General features: G+C 38.7%; 1 protein-coding gene across 16 annotated transcripts in view; it reads left to right on the top strand.

The window, feature by feature from the left end:
• KLF12 (KLF transcription factor 12) overlaps positions 1–16350 on the top strand; it is a 458192-nt gene that overhangs the window by 324473 nt on the left and 117369 nt on the right. For all 16 annotated transcript variants that reach the window (XR_010123592.1, XM_063650933.1, XM_054446219.2 and 13 more), the window contains one exon: positions 6717–6852. Coding sequence is in view for 15 of the 16 variants with exons in the window: in XM_063650933.1 (XP_063507003.1) it covers positions 6717–6852 (136 nt within the window). In the remaining variant the exon portion in view is untranslated. The remainder of the gene's footprint in view (positions 1–6716; positions 6853–16350) is intronic.

Genomic DNA, 16350 nt, shown 5'->3' with positions numbered 1-16350 from the left:
CTCTGCCTCCTCTCTCTGTCCTCATCCAGTTCCCTGTGTTGGTTCCAGCCACAGCTTCCTTGCAGGTACTCAGGCACATGAAACACATTCCTACTTTATCACCTGTGCACCTGTTATCTTCTCTGCCTGGAATGCCCGTCACCCCACAAACAAAACCCAAAAACCCTCACCTGCAAGCTTCTGTCACTCAATTCCCTCAAGTCCTTGCTCAAATTTCTTCTCCGTGTGGCCTTTCCTGGCCACCATCTCAAAAATTGTCCACTGCCACTATGCAACCCCATCTGCTTTCCCTGCTTCATTTTTCTATATGGCACTTACTATCTGACATAGTATATATTTTTCTTTTTTGTCAATGATCTGCATCTCTGCATCTTGAGAGCAGGAATTTTAATCTGTTCACTCTTGTTCACTCTTCTTTCTCCAGCAGCCAGAAGACTGCTTGCTACCTCATAGGTGTTCAATAAATATCTGTTGACTAAATACATAAACGATGTAAAGAAGTAGTAGTTTTATATATTATCTAATATGTGTTCTGCCTCTGTAATGGTGTTTTCAGTTTAGGTACATGTGAAAAGGAAACTGCCTAATTTGAATAGACCAGGAGATGGTGAGAGATTTAGAAGGAGTGTTATAGAAGGGAATGAGTGAAGAAGCAGTAAATTTACTGTCAGGGTAAAATGGAATGATGATTGACTACTAAGAGCCAGGCCGGGACTAAATACTTTGCATGTATTATCTTCTTTACTCCTTAGAGCAGCAGTAGCAGGAGAAGAAACTGAAGATTCCCGGTGCGAAATCATTGCCCAAGGTCAGATGCTGCAAATGACAGGGCCAGAAATCATCCCATGTTCCCTGAAGCCAGAGCCATGTTTTTATCCTAAAGAAGCTTCCTGACCCTCCTTTTTTGGAACAATTTCTGCATAGAATATGTTGGAGGAGGATTCTTCTACCCACTGATACTATGAATTTTTCCAAACATTCCTCCCCAAACATTCATTTTTCCCTTTGTTCCTGCACTCCCCCTCTGCCCTCCTTTCTAGAATAAAGCAGCAGCTCTCCTGGAAGCCGGGGTTTCTCTAACTGGGACATGTTTCAGCCTTGGCAGGGCGAACAATTAGGGCATCTGCAGGTAGCAGGGAGCCTGTCCATAGCTAAACGAGGGAGAAAAGAGGTCCATCAGCCCTGTGGCCCCTGCCTGGGCAGCCACCTCACACCTTCCATCTGTGTATGGCCCTCTCCTCTCCAGCCCTAGCGTGTGGAGGTGAAGGGATTCAGTATCTGCTTCTGGGATTCATTCCTGTTAGGAAATGTTAGTCTGTAAGTTTTCATATATGTTCTTAGATTGTTGTGTTGTACACGTTTAATATTGCAACCTATAGAAATAGAAGAATGTCCTTTTCTTTAAGAGTGGGTGCATAGGCAGGTTTACTTCAACAGAAATTAGAAGAGTGTTTGGTCTTTAGACAGCAGGCAGGCTGGGGTGAGGGGAGGTGAGAATGAATTAGTGTCCCCTGCATCTGTGTCAGTCTACTGTTACATGAGGGGAGGAAACAAGCAAAGTTTAAATGTCTCATGTGAGTTGAAGAGAAAACATGAAATATACTTTTGGGTGACCATACACCAGTGAGAACCCACCCATATAAGCATCCTATCAAGTCTCAGCTAAGGAGAAGAGCTGAAAAAGTGTTCGGTCAGCGCAGTGGCTCACGCCTGTAATCCCAACTACTTGGGAGGCCGAGGCAGGAGAATTACTTAAATCTGGGAGGCGGAGGTTGCAGTGAGCCGAGATCGCACCATTGCACTCCAGCCTAGGTGACAGAGTGAGACTCCTTCTGAAAAAAAATAAAGAAATAAATAAGTGTTGTTCATCATAACTAAATGGCCCCTTAGGGCCCAAAAAGAACCTTAGCTGCACAATACTGAAGGATCAAAGAAGATACTTCAAAAGCCAAAACACCTGGAAATACATTTGCATATTTTGAATTGAAAAGTAAATGATGTACAACGCAGTAGGTAGCTTTTATGTCACTAAAACAAGGTTGGTTCTTGGGAGGAGAATAAAGAAGAATGTTGTTAAAAGTAAACAAATCTAATTTTGCACATCTTAATTGGCTTTAATTTGATTCCAGAATCAGACATCTAGACCAAAAATGTTCAAAATGCTTCACCCTACTGCATATGCAGATTATATTTATAGCCAGAGAAAAGGAGGTGACATGCAGAAAATGGAAGTGAGGTACAGAGACAGCTCAGTTGGTTAAAATGCAGCATATGCCTTAATTGAATCTGGTTTCAACAGTTGGCCGTCTTTGACCGAAACTCAGCTACTTGTTGCAAGAGGAGGTTACGGTCTGTTTCCACGTCAAGTTAGATTACAGTTCACTATGTACAGAAGAAACTTTAGGCCAAAATTAAAACATGTACAGAGGCAGCTTTAGGCCAAACTTAATTCAATTTAATATTGTTGTAGGCTGCCTGTAATTGTAGTTGTAGTTCATCTCCATGATTGCTAGGAAATCTCTAGAAGGAGCTGGGAGAATAACCTGGTGCACTAACTTTTTATTGCTGCCCTACAACTCACCCTAAAATTTAGTGGAATAAAATAGCAAGTCTTGTCTTTTTCTTTCTGTCTTTTTTTTTGTTTGTTTTTGTTTTTTTGCTTTGTTTTTTTTTTTTTTTTAAAGACAGGATCTCACTCTTGCTCAGGCCTGGAGTGCAGTGGTGCAATCATAGCTCACTGCAGCCTCAACCTCCTGGGCTCAAGTGATCCTCCCACCTCAGCCTCCCAAGTAGCTGGGACTACAGGCATGCACCACCACACTCTGCTGATTTTTTAAATTTCTTGTAGAGGTGGGGTCTCACTACGTTGTCTGGGCTGGTCTCAAACTCCTGGACTCAAGCAGTCCTACTGCCTCAGCCTCCTAAGGTGCTGGGATTACAGTGGTGTGAGCCACTGCACCCAGTGTAAAACAGCAGGTATTTTATTTGCTCAAATTCTGTGAGTCAGAAATGTGGCATGGGTTTAGCCAAGAGGTTTTCAAGCAGGTCTCACCTGGGATCACTCATGGCGTAGTCATCTGGCGACTGTAATGTAGCTGGTGAGTCTAAAATGGCTCAGTGACATGGCTCGCAGTGTTATTGGCCACCTGCTGAGCAGCATGTCTCCTATAGGCTCTCCCGGGCTTCTTCGCAAGGTGACTAGGTTCTAAAAAGAGCAAGAGAAAAGGGGAAACCCAAGATGCAAGTGCTTTTCAAGCCTCTACTTGTGTCACATTTGCTAATGTCCCATTGGTCACTTCAAGTCTTAGAGCCAAGCCCAGAGTCATTGTTGAGAAGTGGCCACATCAGGGCATGGGTACAGACAGACATGATTTATTGGAGGGATCGTTATAGTAACAATCTACCATAGGAGAGTATTTGAAAATCAGAGTAAATCAGTTCAACTTCAGGTGTTGGGTTCTGAAATTTTCTCCCCAGGATTTTGACACATGGAATGAAACTCACATAGGATTCCAGAACACCTTCAACTCCGAGGAATGACACCTCTACCAGCAGTGAGCTGGGTTACCCAAAACTGTCTGATCCCTTTTTCATTAAAGAGCAATAAAATCTTAAGTGTAAATTTTTTTCAGGTGTTTATAGATCATCTCCTGTTCTCTTACTTACAGAGGTTGATATTTTTTTGTTTCTGGTATCCAGATAACTTTCTCTGGTCTTTAAATGGGCATGCCAGAGAATCAGTCCTTCCTAAATGGGCTGAGATGCTCAAAGACTGATGGAGGTTAACTAGGGTTGATATCCCTATTCTACATTTAATAAAAATAGAGTGGAATTATGCAAGTATGTAGATAAGCTAATCATCTGACCTAATCAGCAATGCAGATTTTGAAAAGCCTTTCTAATTACTTCCTCAGCTTGGCTGAAGGTATGGGTAAAAAGAGTTTCGCAGCGTGATGGTAGCAGATGTATTTCATAATATTTATTGAAAATATTGGAAAGAAATCCTCAATTATGCTCCTGAAAAGTACATCAAAAAGATATCATATTTAACATATTTTAAACTTTCATTAAGATACAAACATAACATAATTAGATGATCATGTAACAACTCTCACACAAGGTTTTGGAATCTTTCATACAATTAGACTTTAACTTTCAGAGCCAGATTGCTCATGGTTAACTGCCTGTATCTTCCTTGAGTTGTATGACTTACTATAAGAGCTCTAGTTGTCTTGGACAAAATGGTACTATCAGAATATTTTCTTTTTTCTTGGCTGTTTGCAAATTTGGTATCTTGGCAAAGGCATCGTAGTGCATGATGTTTCAACAACTTTAAATGTTAAATTGTTGACATTTACAGGTGTATGCAACACCACACAATATGTGATTTGGAAGCTTAGATAGATCTGATATTCATTTTCTTGGCTGACTTTGAATAGTTGTGAATGGCTGTTAAATGAATCATTCTAGAACAGGATTGCCCCAAAAGAAGCTATCTATGAATTCCTAGCTGAATTCATATTATTACACAAAGTCATTCCTGGATCCTATATTCTTTTAGTGTTGGTTGTTCATCTTGACCTTCCATTCTGTGAGCTGCTCATTATCTTTCCAGTACATTCCTTTTAATATAAGTTAGCCTGAGCCAATTTCTGTTGCCTACAGTGAAAATAAATCTTAAATGGTATGGTTCCTTCAAGTGCCCTTCGAGTGACTGGGTAGTTAAGCTCTCTGTTACCAGATGATGATGGAACTGGTTGCTTTGCCCCACAGTTTCTGGAACATCCCTCTTCTAGTGGATCTCCTCCAGAGATCAGATGGAAAACAAACAGTCTTTTTGTCTCATAGCTGGTGGTACAAAGAAAATATTCAAAAGCTCTTAATGAATATTATTGCCTAATTCCTAACATTTGAGGAGGTACAGGGTCACATGACAGTGAATTGTTTTTTTTTTAAGACAAGGCCAGAAAATATGGATAATCTGCTGTGTGACAATTTCCTTGTTAGCAATGTTGAAATGAGAGCATAGTTGCATAGGAACTGAAAGTCATAAACTGTGACACCTTTTTATGTCCAGACTCTTAAATCCCTAGATCAGTTCCTCAACCTGGGTACTTCTGCCATTTTGGACTGGTTCAGTCTTTGCTGTGAGAGGCTGACTGTCCTGTGCATGGTGGAATGTCTACAATATCCTTAGCCTCTGCCCACTAGATGCCAGTAGCACCCTCCCTTCCCCCCGCCCCAAGTTGTGACAAACAGTAATGTCTCTGGATGTTGCCAGGTGTCTCTTGGGAGGCAAATTTGCCCTTGGTTGAGGACCACTGCTTTATATTATTTGAATTATCTTCTTTTAAATTGAGTATTTACCAAACGCTTCCATTGTGCAAAGCACATTTTGGTATATTTATATTTATAGGCAGGATGTGTGTCAAATACACGGGTGTACACAAGGTCCACTAGATGTCAATTCTTTCCTAACCCAGTGTAGTTAGAAATGTGATGAAATATGTTGAAACCGTCTAGGTATAGTTTTTCTAGCCAGACTGTAAATATTAGACACAATCATCAGAAGTTGCCATTTCGTGGGTAAAAATGGTGCATTCTCAGCAATTCCACATGGTTCAATGTAATGTATGATACACAGTAACCAAAAAAAGTGATTTGAGACAAAAAAAATGAAATTATGAAATGTATCCAAATGTCATTATGACCATGATTTCACCTGCATTTTGCCTTCCCCCGCAAGCAGTGGTGGTTTTAGAAATCTTAGGCAGCCATACAATTTAACGGTGTGGGTGTGTAGCTCACGTGGTACTTTTCGTTGAAAAGATATGCCTAGTTTGTGCTCGAAGCGAGGGCTGATAGAGATTCTGGGCAGTGGTTGCTAAATCTGTTCATAGGGAGAAGGAGATGGAAAAGAAATGTAATTTTTAAAAATATGTGTTAACACATGTTGACAGTAACCCTCTCATTTGAAAGGATCTGATAGTCTTGGTCAACAGGGGTCAGAACATTGTGCCGTTTCCTGCTTTGGCAAATTCACGGTTGGAGAAGAATCATATCTGGAAAAATAAAATCAGGATAGAGGTCAAGAGCACTGTTAGCACATATAAACAAGATTTCTAAAATGCTACCACTTCTGCCATTTTTATGCCTTCAAATCCCACCTTATAGTAGTAATGAACTTGGAAACAGTGATTCACTGAAGTAAGAAAAATATGTATACTTTCTTTTAGTCACGCAAACCCTGTTCTTCTTTTAACTTATTATGAGAGCTATAAGCAACTAATATCTCCTTTCCGCATGCTCTCTACCTTCCAGGGAGAGTGCTAATGAGCAGTGAAATGGCCAGAGCTCTGGCAGCGGAAGCAAGGAGGAGGAGAAACCAGAGGGTTGAACAGTAGCTCAGGAGCTACGTAATCAGCTTTTGACCACTCAGGAGTTGGTAATATTGTGGATTTTATAGTTTCTATTCTATAATCATACCCTGAAACTCTTGAGAGCTGGTGTAGGTTTTGTAAATCCAGTGAAGGGAAAAAGAATCAGTAAGTAGTCAGAACATAAAACGTGGAGCTTTGACTAATTCCTGTGATGTCTAGAGAATTCCATTTGCATGATATGCACAGAAGAGAAGTTCCATACTTGATGTTGGTCCAGGACAAGGTTAACTTTCTGCGCACTGATTTTAATTCATTATATATGCCTTTTCTCCCCAGCACAAATGGACCCCCGAGGCCTATCTCCCAGACAAAGTAAAAGTGACAGTGATGATGATGACCTGCCAAATGTGACCTTAGATAGCGTTAATGAAACTGGATCTACGGCCCTTTCCATAGCCAGAGCAGTACAAGAGTAAGTATCACATTCACAGGATGAAATAAGAATTGCCAAGGTGTTCAATGGATAATGGAAACTGCAGCATCTCCTGTCCCCCAGCCATGTCATTCTAGCTGTGAACTGGCATGAATGTCAGCAGCTTTTCATTCATCTGAATGCTCTTTGGGAGATTAGGGCAGAGAGTGGAGTGTTTTAAAGAGTTGGAAATTCATGCTTTGATGAGATATAAGACCTCTGTGCATCTTTTCTAATACCTCCTGCACCCTTCTCCTGAACTCTGCAAAAAAAAAAAAAAATTGTTCTTTTTGAATGTCACTATTTGATTATCATCATCATTATTATTACACAAAGTCAAGGGAATTATGGCATCTTGTTTTGATAGGAAATTACAGAATAGCTTTTTAGAAGATTTAAATTTGGAAGATAATATGTTCATCGTTTGAAAAGTAGGACTCATATGTGATCTTTAAATGAATCTTTTCTCTCTCCTTTTACCTGGACCATAGGGTTAGATTTCAGCCCTCGTTTATTGAAAATAGCTGCTTTTCTATCAGTCAGCTTTGTACCTAGCATTGAACCTAAACGATTGAAAAAAAAAATGCGTGTATGTTTTTTTCATAGAATAATTTTTTTCACCTTTATTGAGGTCTGACACATTAAATTTTATATATTTAAAGTATATGTTCTGATTTAACATACATGTACATAGTGAAATGTTTACCACAATTAAGTTAATTAATACATTCATCACGTTACATAGTTGTCTTTTTTTTGTGAGAATGCATAAGTTCTACACTCTTAGAAAATTTCAGGTATACAGTAGAGTATTATTAACTATAGTCACCATGCTGTATATTAGGTCCTCAGAATTTCTTCTTCTTCTATCTGCAAATTTGTACCCTTTGACCAGTATCTGCTCTTTTCTCTGACACTCCAGCCTCTGGCAGCCACCATTCCTCTCTGTTCCTATGAATTCAGCTTTTTAAAAAATCGTCCACATATAAGTAGTGTCATACAATATGTGTCTTATAGAGTAATTTTTAATAACATAATCTTGAAGATGAGGAGGGTTTAATAGCCACTGTTATTGCTGACATACTTGTTAATGAACAGTTCACTCAAAATTATCTTAGTTACCTTTACCTCTGTTATATCAATTTATTTTCCCCAAATGTTGATTAAATACCTACTTTGTTTTATTCATTAGGCTTTGAAATTAAAAAACAAAGAAAAGAGAGCCTTGGTATTGCATTTCAGAATTCACAGCATAAGTGTATGTCTGTGTGTATATAAAATGAATAATATATCTATGTTATAGAGATAATATGTATTATATGTTGATATTGTATATGAATATACATATAATACATCAGAGAAAACAAGATATAATGGATCTAAAATGAAATGTGGAGTCAGATCTGGATAAAAATTTCCATGCAAGCTCTTAATAGCTGTGTGACTTCTGGCAAGTTATTTAATCACTCTGAGATGAGAAGAAAATCAGAATAGTTACCTGACAGGACTATTGAGAAGGTTTTGATATAGCTATGAGGTATGAAAAGTAAGTCACAAAGTTTTGGCATATAGAAAGCTTCAGTTATTGGTGGAATTAGTATTATAGTAGTAATTAGTAATAATAGTACTAGTAGTAATAGTACTAGTGCAGTAGTTTAAGTTTATAACCACGAGGAAATATAAATACAGCAAGTGTCATTATTCTGATTTTATAAATGAAGATACTGAGGATCAGAGGTTAATGACTTTTCCAGTCACATAATAAATGGTAACAAGACAAAGTTTAGAACTTTCAGCTCCAAAAACATCTTTTTCTAGAGTGCCTATAAATCTGTTATCAGTAGTAGTATTCTGCTTGAGCACTTATAAAAACATTGTTTGCATGCCTGTAATCCTAGCACTTTGGGAGACCAAGGTGGGCAGATCATGATGTCAGGAGTTCAAGGCCAGCCTGGCCAACATAGTGAAACCCCATCTCTACTAAAAATACAAAAATTAGCTGGGTGTGGTGGTGGGCGCCTGTAATCCCAGCTATTCGGGATGCTGAGGCAGGAGAATCACTTGAACCCGGGAGGTAGAGGTTGCGGTGAGCCGAGATCACATCACTGTACTCCAGCCTGGGCAACAGAGTGAGACTCCTAAAAAAAACAAAGAAAAATAAAACAAAAAATTGTTTATCTCTTACTTGTTTTGTTCAAATAACTTAGTTTCTCCAAAGCAAATGTTAACTTGGGCCAGCATAGACGCTGAATCGCAGAGATTGCGAGACCTTCCTAATCCCGAGTCACCACGATCAGCACAGTGATTCTGATTTTGCGTGAGCTAAATCCTAAAATTGAGGAGTCTGTGTTCTCCTCCGTATATTTAGACTAAATGATGGTAAGTTTCAATTCTGAGATGAATACGTTTCATAGACATTTTAATCATATTGTTTTCCTGCATCATTCTAATGTGTATTTAATTTGTGTTAGTGTGTCTTGTGTGTGTGTCTGTCTTTATAAATATCTGCGTTTCTTTTAAATTAAACTTTAAAGTTTGGAACTGTGGTGACTAAAATCTAAAGTATGCTTACAGCTGGGCGTGGTGGCTCACACCTGTAATCCCAGCACTTTGGGAAGCTGAGGTGGGTGGATCAAAAGGTCAGGAGATCAAGACCATCCTGGCCTAAATAAATAAATAGATAAAATAAAATAAAATAAAGTAAAATAAAATAAAAAATATGCTTACTCCATTTGGGGCTTATATAACAAATAATTATATTGACTTCATAACATAACTATTTTTGTGCTTTTAATATGTGCGTATTATATATTGGTATATTTTAATGTGTAACTATTTAATAGAAACCTCAGGAACTGGAGCTTAATTTTCAACATAACCTTTCTGATTTGCTATTTTTTTTTTTTTTGAGATGGCATCTCGCTCTGTCACCCATGCTGGAGTGCAGTGTCACCATCTCAGAACACTACAACCTCTGCTTCCCAGGTTCAAGTGATTCTCCTGCCTCAGCCTCCCTAGTAGCTAGGATTAAAGGTGTCTGCGACCATGCCCAGCTAATTTTTGTATTTTTTTGTAGAGACAGGGTTTCACCGTGTTGGCCAGTTGGTCTCGAACTCCTCACCTTAAGTGATCCGCCCACCTCGGCCTCCCAAAGTGCTGAGATTACAGGTGTGAGCCACCGTGCCCAGCCTACACATTTTCAAGTCACAGGATTTTATGTGATAGTGCAAATGCCTGTCTTTATTATTATTACAAAAGTTGCATGTGTATCATGGGAGATGCCAGATTCGCTATACATGTCAGTGTTTTCATTAAACGATTTAGTAAAGAATACACTGAGCTAACAATTGGGAAGCCCTAGAATGCCAGGACCCATCAATAGTTAATGAGTCATCATTCAAGACTGAACGTGCATGTGTAAACACTGGGAAGTGTGCGATGAAACAAAAAGAATGTTCTGCAGAGACCTCTTAAATGTAGATATATAGATCTTTGAAAACTAATAGTAATATATTAAAATTTTATTCTGAAATAAGTATATAATTGTTACAGAATTTTAAAAAATTCTATACATAAATCAAATGACAGAAGTGGTGAGAGAAGTCAATAAATTTTAAAATTTTATTAAATATAAAAATTTTTAAAATTCTGTACATGGGTTTACTCAAAGTTAACTTTCAGTGTGCACAATTTTGAACTTCTCTTTCTGCTTTTCTGTTAGTTTATCCTTTATTAATTAATGGATATGACTATTTCACCATTAATTTCTCTTTCCTCTTTTTCTGTTTGTCTTTCATATCTTGATGACTTCTGTACAGTTAAAGGCTGTCAACAACAAAAAAAACCCCAAACATTTCATTGTAATATGATCAATAAACTTAATGTATTAAATAACAAAAGGATAAAATATCAGATTAGCATGTAAAAAAATGAAAACATTTCAAAGGACCTCTGTGGATCTCTCTGTTTCCTGTACTTGAAGAACTTTTCTAAGAGAGTTAGGTTGAGAAGGGTGGCTGCAGGTAGGGAGGTGATAAAATCAGAAGTTTTCTATGTATTAGAGGCAACACATTTTAGAAACCCTAGGCAACTAATTCACATTTGTCTTTACAATTAAAGATCAAAGGAGCCATGGTCTAAAAAGGATTCAAACGTTTGCCTCTTATTTCCTTGGCCACCAGTAGAATGTCAGGGAAGGGAAGGGGGAAAATGAGAAAGGAAAGGGATATGAGGGAAGATTGACACCAGAGAGGGTGAAATTGCCTTGCCCTGGGTCAGCCTTTCTGCTGTAGGCCTCTGACAAGATGCTAAACCACAGGTAAATATCTCTAACTGAAGCTCTTCTTGTCTCCTTCTCCATTCTTGCTCGTAGTCTTGCCTCATGCAATAACTGTTCAAGTTTGGGTTTTTAATTTGGTGCCTTACTTTGTTGACATTAGTATATTTATATAGCGTGAACATTCCTGAGCTAGTAAATTATTTTTCCTAAATGTCTGGTGCTATGCATTTTACTGGTTTTTAAAATGAACTTTAAAAAATGTTCCCTTTGATTTCATATGTGGAAATTGTTAACCAAGATGCATCTACCCACCCCACCCACCACTGCAAATATTCAAATATGCCTGTATTCAAATTAAAAAGACCACTGCTTAGTGGCTACAACAGCAATCTGAATCGACCTCTGTTTACATAGATTTATGTAATGAGTCTACTGAACTGTGTGCTTGAACTGATCATTTCAACCATTTTCATTAATTAACTTGACTCTCATTTATCCACTCAGGATCAGTAAATTTAGATAAATTGGAAGAAGCAGCCACAAAGAGACCCACAGTCGGGCTCTGCGTTTTTTCTATTTCAATTGTAATAGATACTGTCCAAGTCAAAAATCATGTATTCAGTGATTCTGACAAAGATAATTTCCTGCAGTTTTTAGAACATCTGTTCTGTTTTGGTCTTGATCCCCGCCCCCCTTGATGATAAAATAGGGTCATTACCCTTAACAACTTGACAAACATAGTTATGAAATAAGTGTTTGGAGAAAGAGAGGTAAAGGCACATGATAAGAGCAAATGATTATAATTAACTCTAATCCTAGACAAAATAATGATGTCTTTTAAATAGGTGAAGTTTAGCTTTGTTATCTAAAGCCTCTAATTTTTGCACCCCTTTTTCTTCTTTCTAATTCCAAACATTCATAATGCTCATTTATTAATGCAAGTAGAAGAATCAAGTTCCACCAAACTCGAGCTAATAACATCTGAAAGAGAGCACTCACTGGAGGAATTTCTGTTTTACTAGGAACAAGCTAAAGGATGTGGATATAATTCAGTAAGACTGAAGAGGGGAAGAGTGGGGTGAAAGGTGGAGGAAAAGATACAAGATGCTAAGGAGATATGCTTGTTTTCCAGAATTAGTCCTTTCAGAACTAATGAATTACATGTTACTATTTAACTTACTCCATATCTGAGTAGTAGTCTACTCTCTCTGATTTTGATTATAATGCTCAATTGATAGTGTTAGTAATCAGGGATGTTAGCATCCCTGATAACTGCACCTATGAAAAGGATATTCTTTTTAAATGGTTCATTGTCAATTACATTTAAGCTAATTAAAGCACTTCACTGTCGTTCTCTCCCTGTTTTTATTATTATATGGCTTATATGAAGTGCTCATCGTCTTAGAGAAAAACAACTAGTGAATTTCTGGAAATGTATAGTCTTATCTTTGGTACTTTTTTACATAAATGCTCTTTGAAAGAACAGATATGGTAGCAAGTTAGGTATCCTATTGCTTCCTCAGACTTCTCTTATTGCTAGTTTGAATGTTATGATTTTTTTTTTTTTTTTTTTTTTGAGATGGAATTTCACTCTTGTCACCCAGGCTGGAGTGCAATGGCACGATCTCGGCTCACTGCAACCTTCGCCTCCTGGATTCAAGCGATTCTCCTGCCTCAGCATCCTGAGTAGCTGGGATTAACAAGCATGAGCCGCCACGCCCAGCTAATTTTTGTATTTTTGGTAGAGACAGGGTTTTACCATGTTGGCCAGGCTAGTCTCGCACTCCTGGCCTCAGGTGATCCACCCACCTTGGCCTTCCAAAGCGTTGGGATTTACAGGTGTGAGCCACTGTGCCCGGCCATAATTCTTAATTTAGAAAACTGTATTTAACAATCAAAGAAAGTTAGAATCTAAGGTTTTTTTATAATTATTATTTATTTTTCTTGTTTTAAACTCCTTGCACGGTTAGTTAACACCCCTCCTGTTTTTCTTAATCTCCTCATGTATGATGGTGTTCAGGTCTATTCTAGAGAATAGTAGAAGAGATGACTAATAAAGGGAAAACAAGAACTGTTACTAAGAGGCAACTTTTTGGCAGATTCTATGAAGACTCATGTAATTTTCATTTAATTTGCCCCCACGATACTGTCTGTATCCTACAGATAAAGAAACGGAGGCCTGGAGAGGTTTATTCCCTCCCCAGAAGTCTCAGAGGTTTTCTTTTTTTTTTTTTTTTCTTTTTTTTTTTGTTTGTTTTTTTGCAAGTTCATATTCAATCCCAAGGTTGTCTGACTGCAAACCTACATTCCTTTATGAAGGGGAAGCTCCCTTCCTCAGTTTCGTGTTGTGGCTTTAAAATGTCTAAAGCAGCTGGGTGCTGTGGTGCACACCTGTATTTCCAGCTAATCGAGGCTGAGACAGGAGAATCAATTGAGCCCAGGAGTTCAAGACCAGCCTATGCAACATAGTGGGACCTCTCCTCAAAAAAAGAAGAAAGGTTGGGCACGATGGCTCACGCCTGTAATCCCAGCACTTTGGGAGGCCGAGGCGGGTGGATCTGAGGTCAGGAGTTTGAAACCAGCCTGGCCAACATGGTGAAATCCCATCTCTACTAAAAATACAAAAATTAGCCAAGCATGGTGGCGGGTACCTGTAATCCCAGCAACTCAGGGGGCTGAGGCAGGAGAATTGCTTGGACCCGGGAGGCGGAGGTTTCAGTGAGCCAAGATCATGCACTCCAGCCTGGGCAACGAGAGCGAGACTCTATCTCAAAAAAAAAGAAAGAAAAAGGAAAAAAAAAAAACTGGCAGGGCACAGTGGGTCACACCTGTAATCCCAACATTTTGAGAGGCCGAGGCGGTGTATCACTTGAGATCAGTAGTTGAAGACCAGCCTTCCTCTGGTGAAACCTCATCTCTACAAAAATATGAAAATTAGTTGGGCTTGGTGGTGGGCACCTGTAATCCCAGCTGCCCGGGAGGCTAAGGCACGAGAAACACTTGAACCCAGGAGGTGGAGGTTGCAGTGAGCCAAGATCGTGCCCCTGCACTCCAGCCTGGGTGCAGAGCAAAACTCTATCTCAAAAAGAAGAAAAAAAACTTTATGCCTCAGCTATATTAAATTAGCAGAATTTTTTAGCTTTGGACTCCAATACACATAAAACTTGTGTGAAACAATTGCAATCTTTTCTCCTTCCTTCCTTCCTTCCTTCCTTCCTCCCTCCCTCCCTTCCTTCCAGCAGTGCCTCTGTTGCTCAGGTTAGAGTGCAGTGGCATGATCTCAGATCACTGCAACCTCTTGGGCTCAAGCATTTCTCCCACCTTAGACTTCAAGTAGCTGAGACTACAAGTGTGTGCCATGAGGCCAGCTAATTTTTGTATATTTAGTAGAGACAGAATTTTGCCATATTGCTCAGGCTGATGTTGAACTCCTGGGCTCAAGTGACCTTCCTGCCTTGGTCTCCCAAAATGTTGAGATTGTAGGCATGAGCCACCACGTCCAGCATTAATTTTAAAACTTCTAATCTTCAAATCCATTGTTATTTTAATATAATTTGGTTTAGGGAGAAATAATCATATTAAATACATTCTCTGATACATAAAAAAAGAATTCAGCTATTAATCTCAACATTACATTGAAATGTAAATAAATAAGATGTAAAATAGTAGAGTGTTTTTGGATAAACTTTACTATTACTAATATTCAAAGAAAATCTTGGGAAAATTTTTCTGAGAGTTAAAAGGGCACTGATTCAACTTATTTTGCACCCTTTGATGGAAAAACTTAAGAATGTTTGGGCCATGTCTCTTCTCTGCTGACAAGAATTAAGTCAGCTGCATTGATTGTGTTCTGAGAAAAAGCCCAAGAAAGCTCATGTATTTGGTTTCTAATTTCAGTGTTAAATTATTTCAATTTTGCTCTTAGATGCTTCCCATAATCCTGGCCCATTAAAAGATGCTTTGTTTTTATTTAACAAGACTAGTAGGTTTGGGACACCTTTAAATCCTCACTTCAGAGACTACCAAAGAAATATTCTTTGACTCAGATATTTAGGTGGAAGTCAGCTCTCTGTTAGTGACTAAATATCATGCCTGTTGTGGTGCTGCTGATGGGGAAATCAGGGAGCCATTCATTCTTGCCAGGGGAGGTAAATGCTGTTAGATTGCTCTTTTTTGAAGGAGGTCAGAAAAAGCTTTGATTGACTGTGAATGACTGTAGATAAAACCTAAAGTATATGCTTTGCCATTATCAGCCCACCAGCCTTCTAAGCTTCAAAAAATTAAAAATAGTGATCCCTTAGTAACTCAGTCCGTGGGTATTTAGGAGCCAGATGGAGACCATATGCCCATACATATTCCTTTTTATCTGCTGTGGTGGGACAGTGTTGGTCCCTCTTCAATTAAAAAAAAAAAGTATAATGAAGTTTGGATGATTATTTAACACTTGAATTGTTTCATGAATTGCCAACATTAAGTCATATATTCTTTCAAAGAGTGATTAATTCATTTATTCAACTCCTTGTTACATGCTGGAGATACAGAATAAATGACTCATAGTTCTGACCCTGAGGAGCTCAGAGTCAAACTTTATGGGATGAACTAAAGTCTAATGGGATAAAAACATTAAGTGCTACCATGAGAACAGAGAGGGTGACATGTAACTCCGATTGGAACAGGTAAGAGCATTGGCATGTGGAGGAGTGTATAAGGTCATAATGACTGGTGCACAAGTGAGTGAGGAGGTGAGATGGGAGATGCAGCTGCTTGGAGAGGTAGGTCAGGATTGGATCAGGAAGGATGAGTTTATTCTTTAGACAATATGAACCCAACCCATCGGTGGGTTTTAAGTGGAAATGGCATGATCAACTTCGTGTCCTACAGATATTCGTCTTAAGGAAACTGGGTATGGTTATACAGATTGAGGACTGTACACCCCAAAGTGTGCCATTTACATCATCATGGATATGACTAGTGTTACTTAGGTGTCCACAGCCTCCACAATTGGACACAGGAATTTATGGTACAAAGTGTGTGTGTGTGTGTGTGTGTGTGTGTGACTCGGCAGTATGTTGTGCTGCTCAGAGGGCAGATAACATGTCCTAGCCTTCTTTGTGTCTCCAGAGCTAGCACTGTATCCATCAGACACTGTTTTTAAACACTAGAAAAGCATTGGATAAAATAGACAAAAATCACCGATCTTGTGGTGCTTAATATTCTAG

This window comes from Pongo pygmaeus, chromosome 14, assembly GCF_028885625.2.
Source record: "Pongo pygmaeus isolate AG05252 chromosome 14, NHGRI_mPonPyg2-v2.0_pri, whole genome shotgun sequence".
In the NCBI taxonomy this organism is placed as follows: domain Eukaryota; kingdom Metazoa; phylum Chordata; class Mammalia; order Primates; family Hominidae; genus Pongo; species Pongo pygmaeus.
This window is presented reverse-complemented; position numbering and strand designations above follow the sequence as displayed.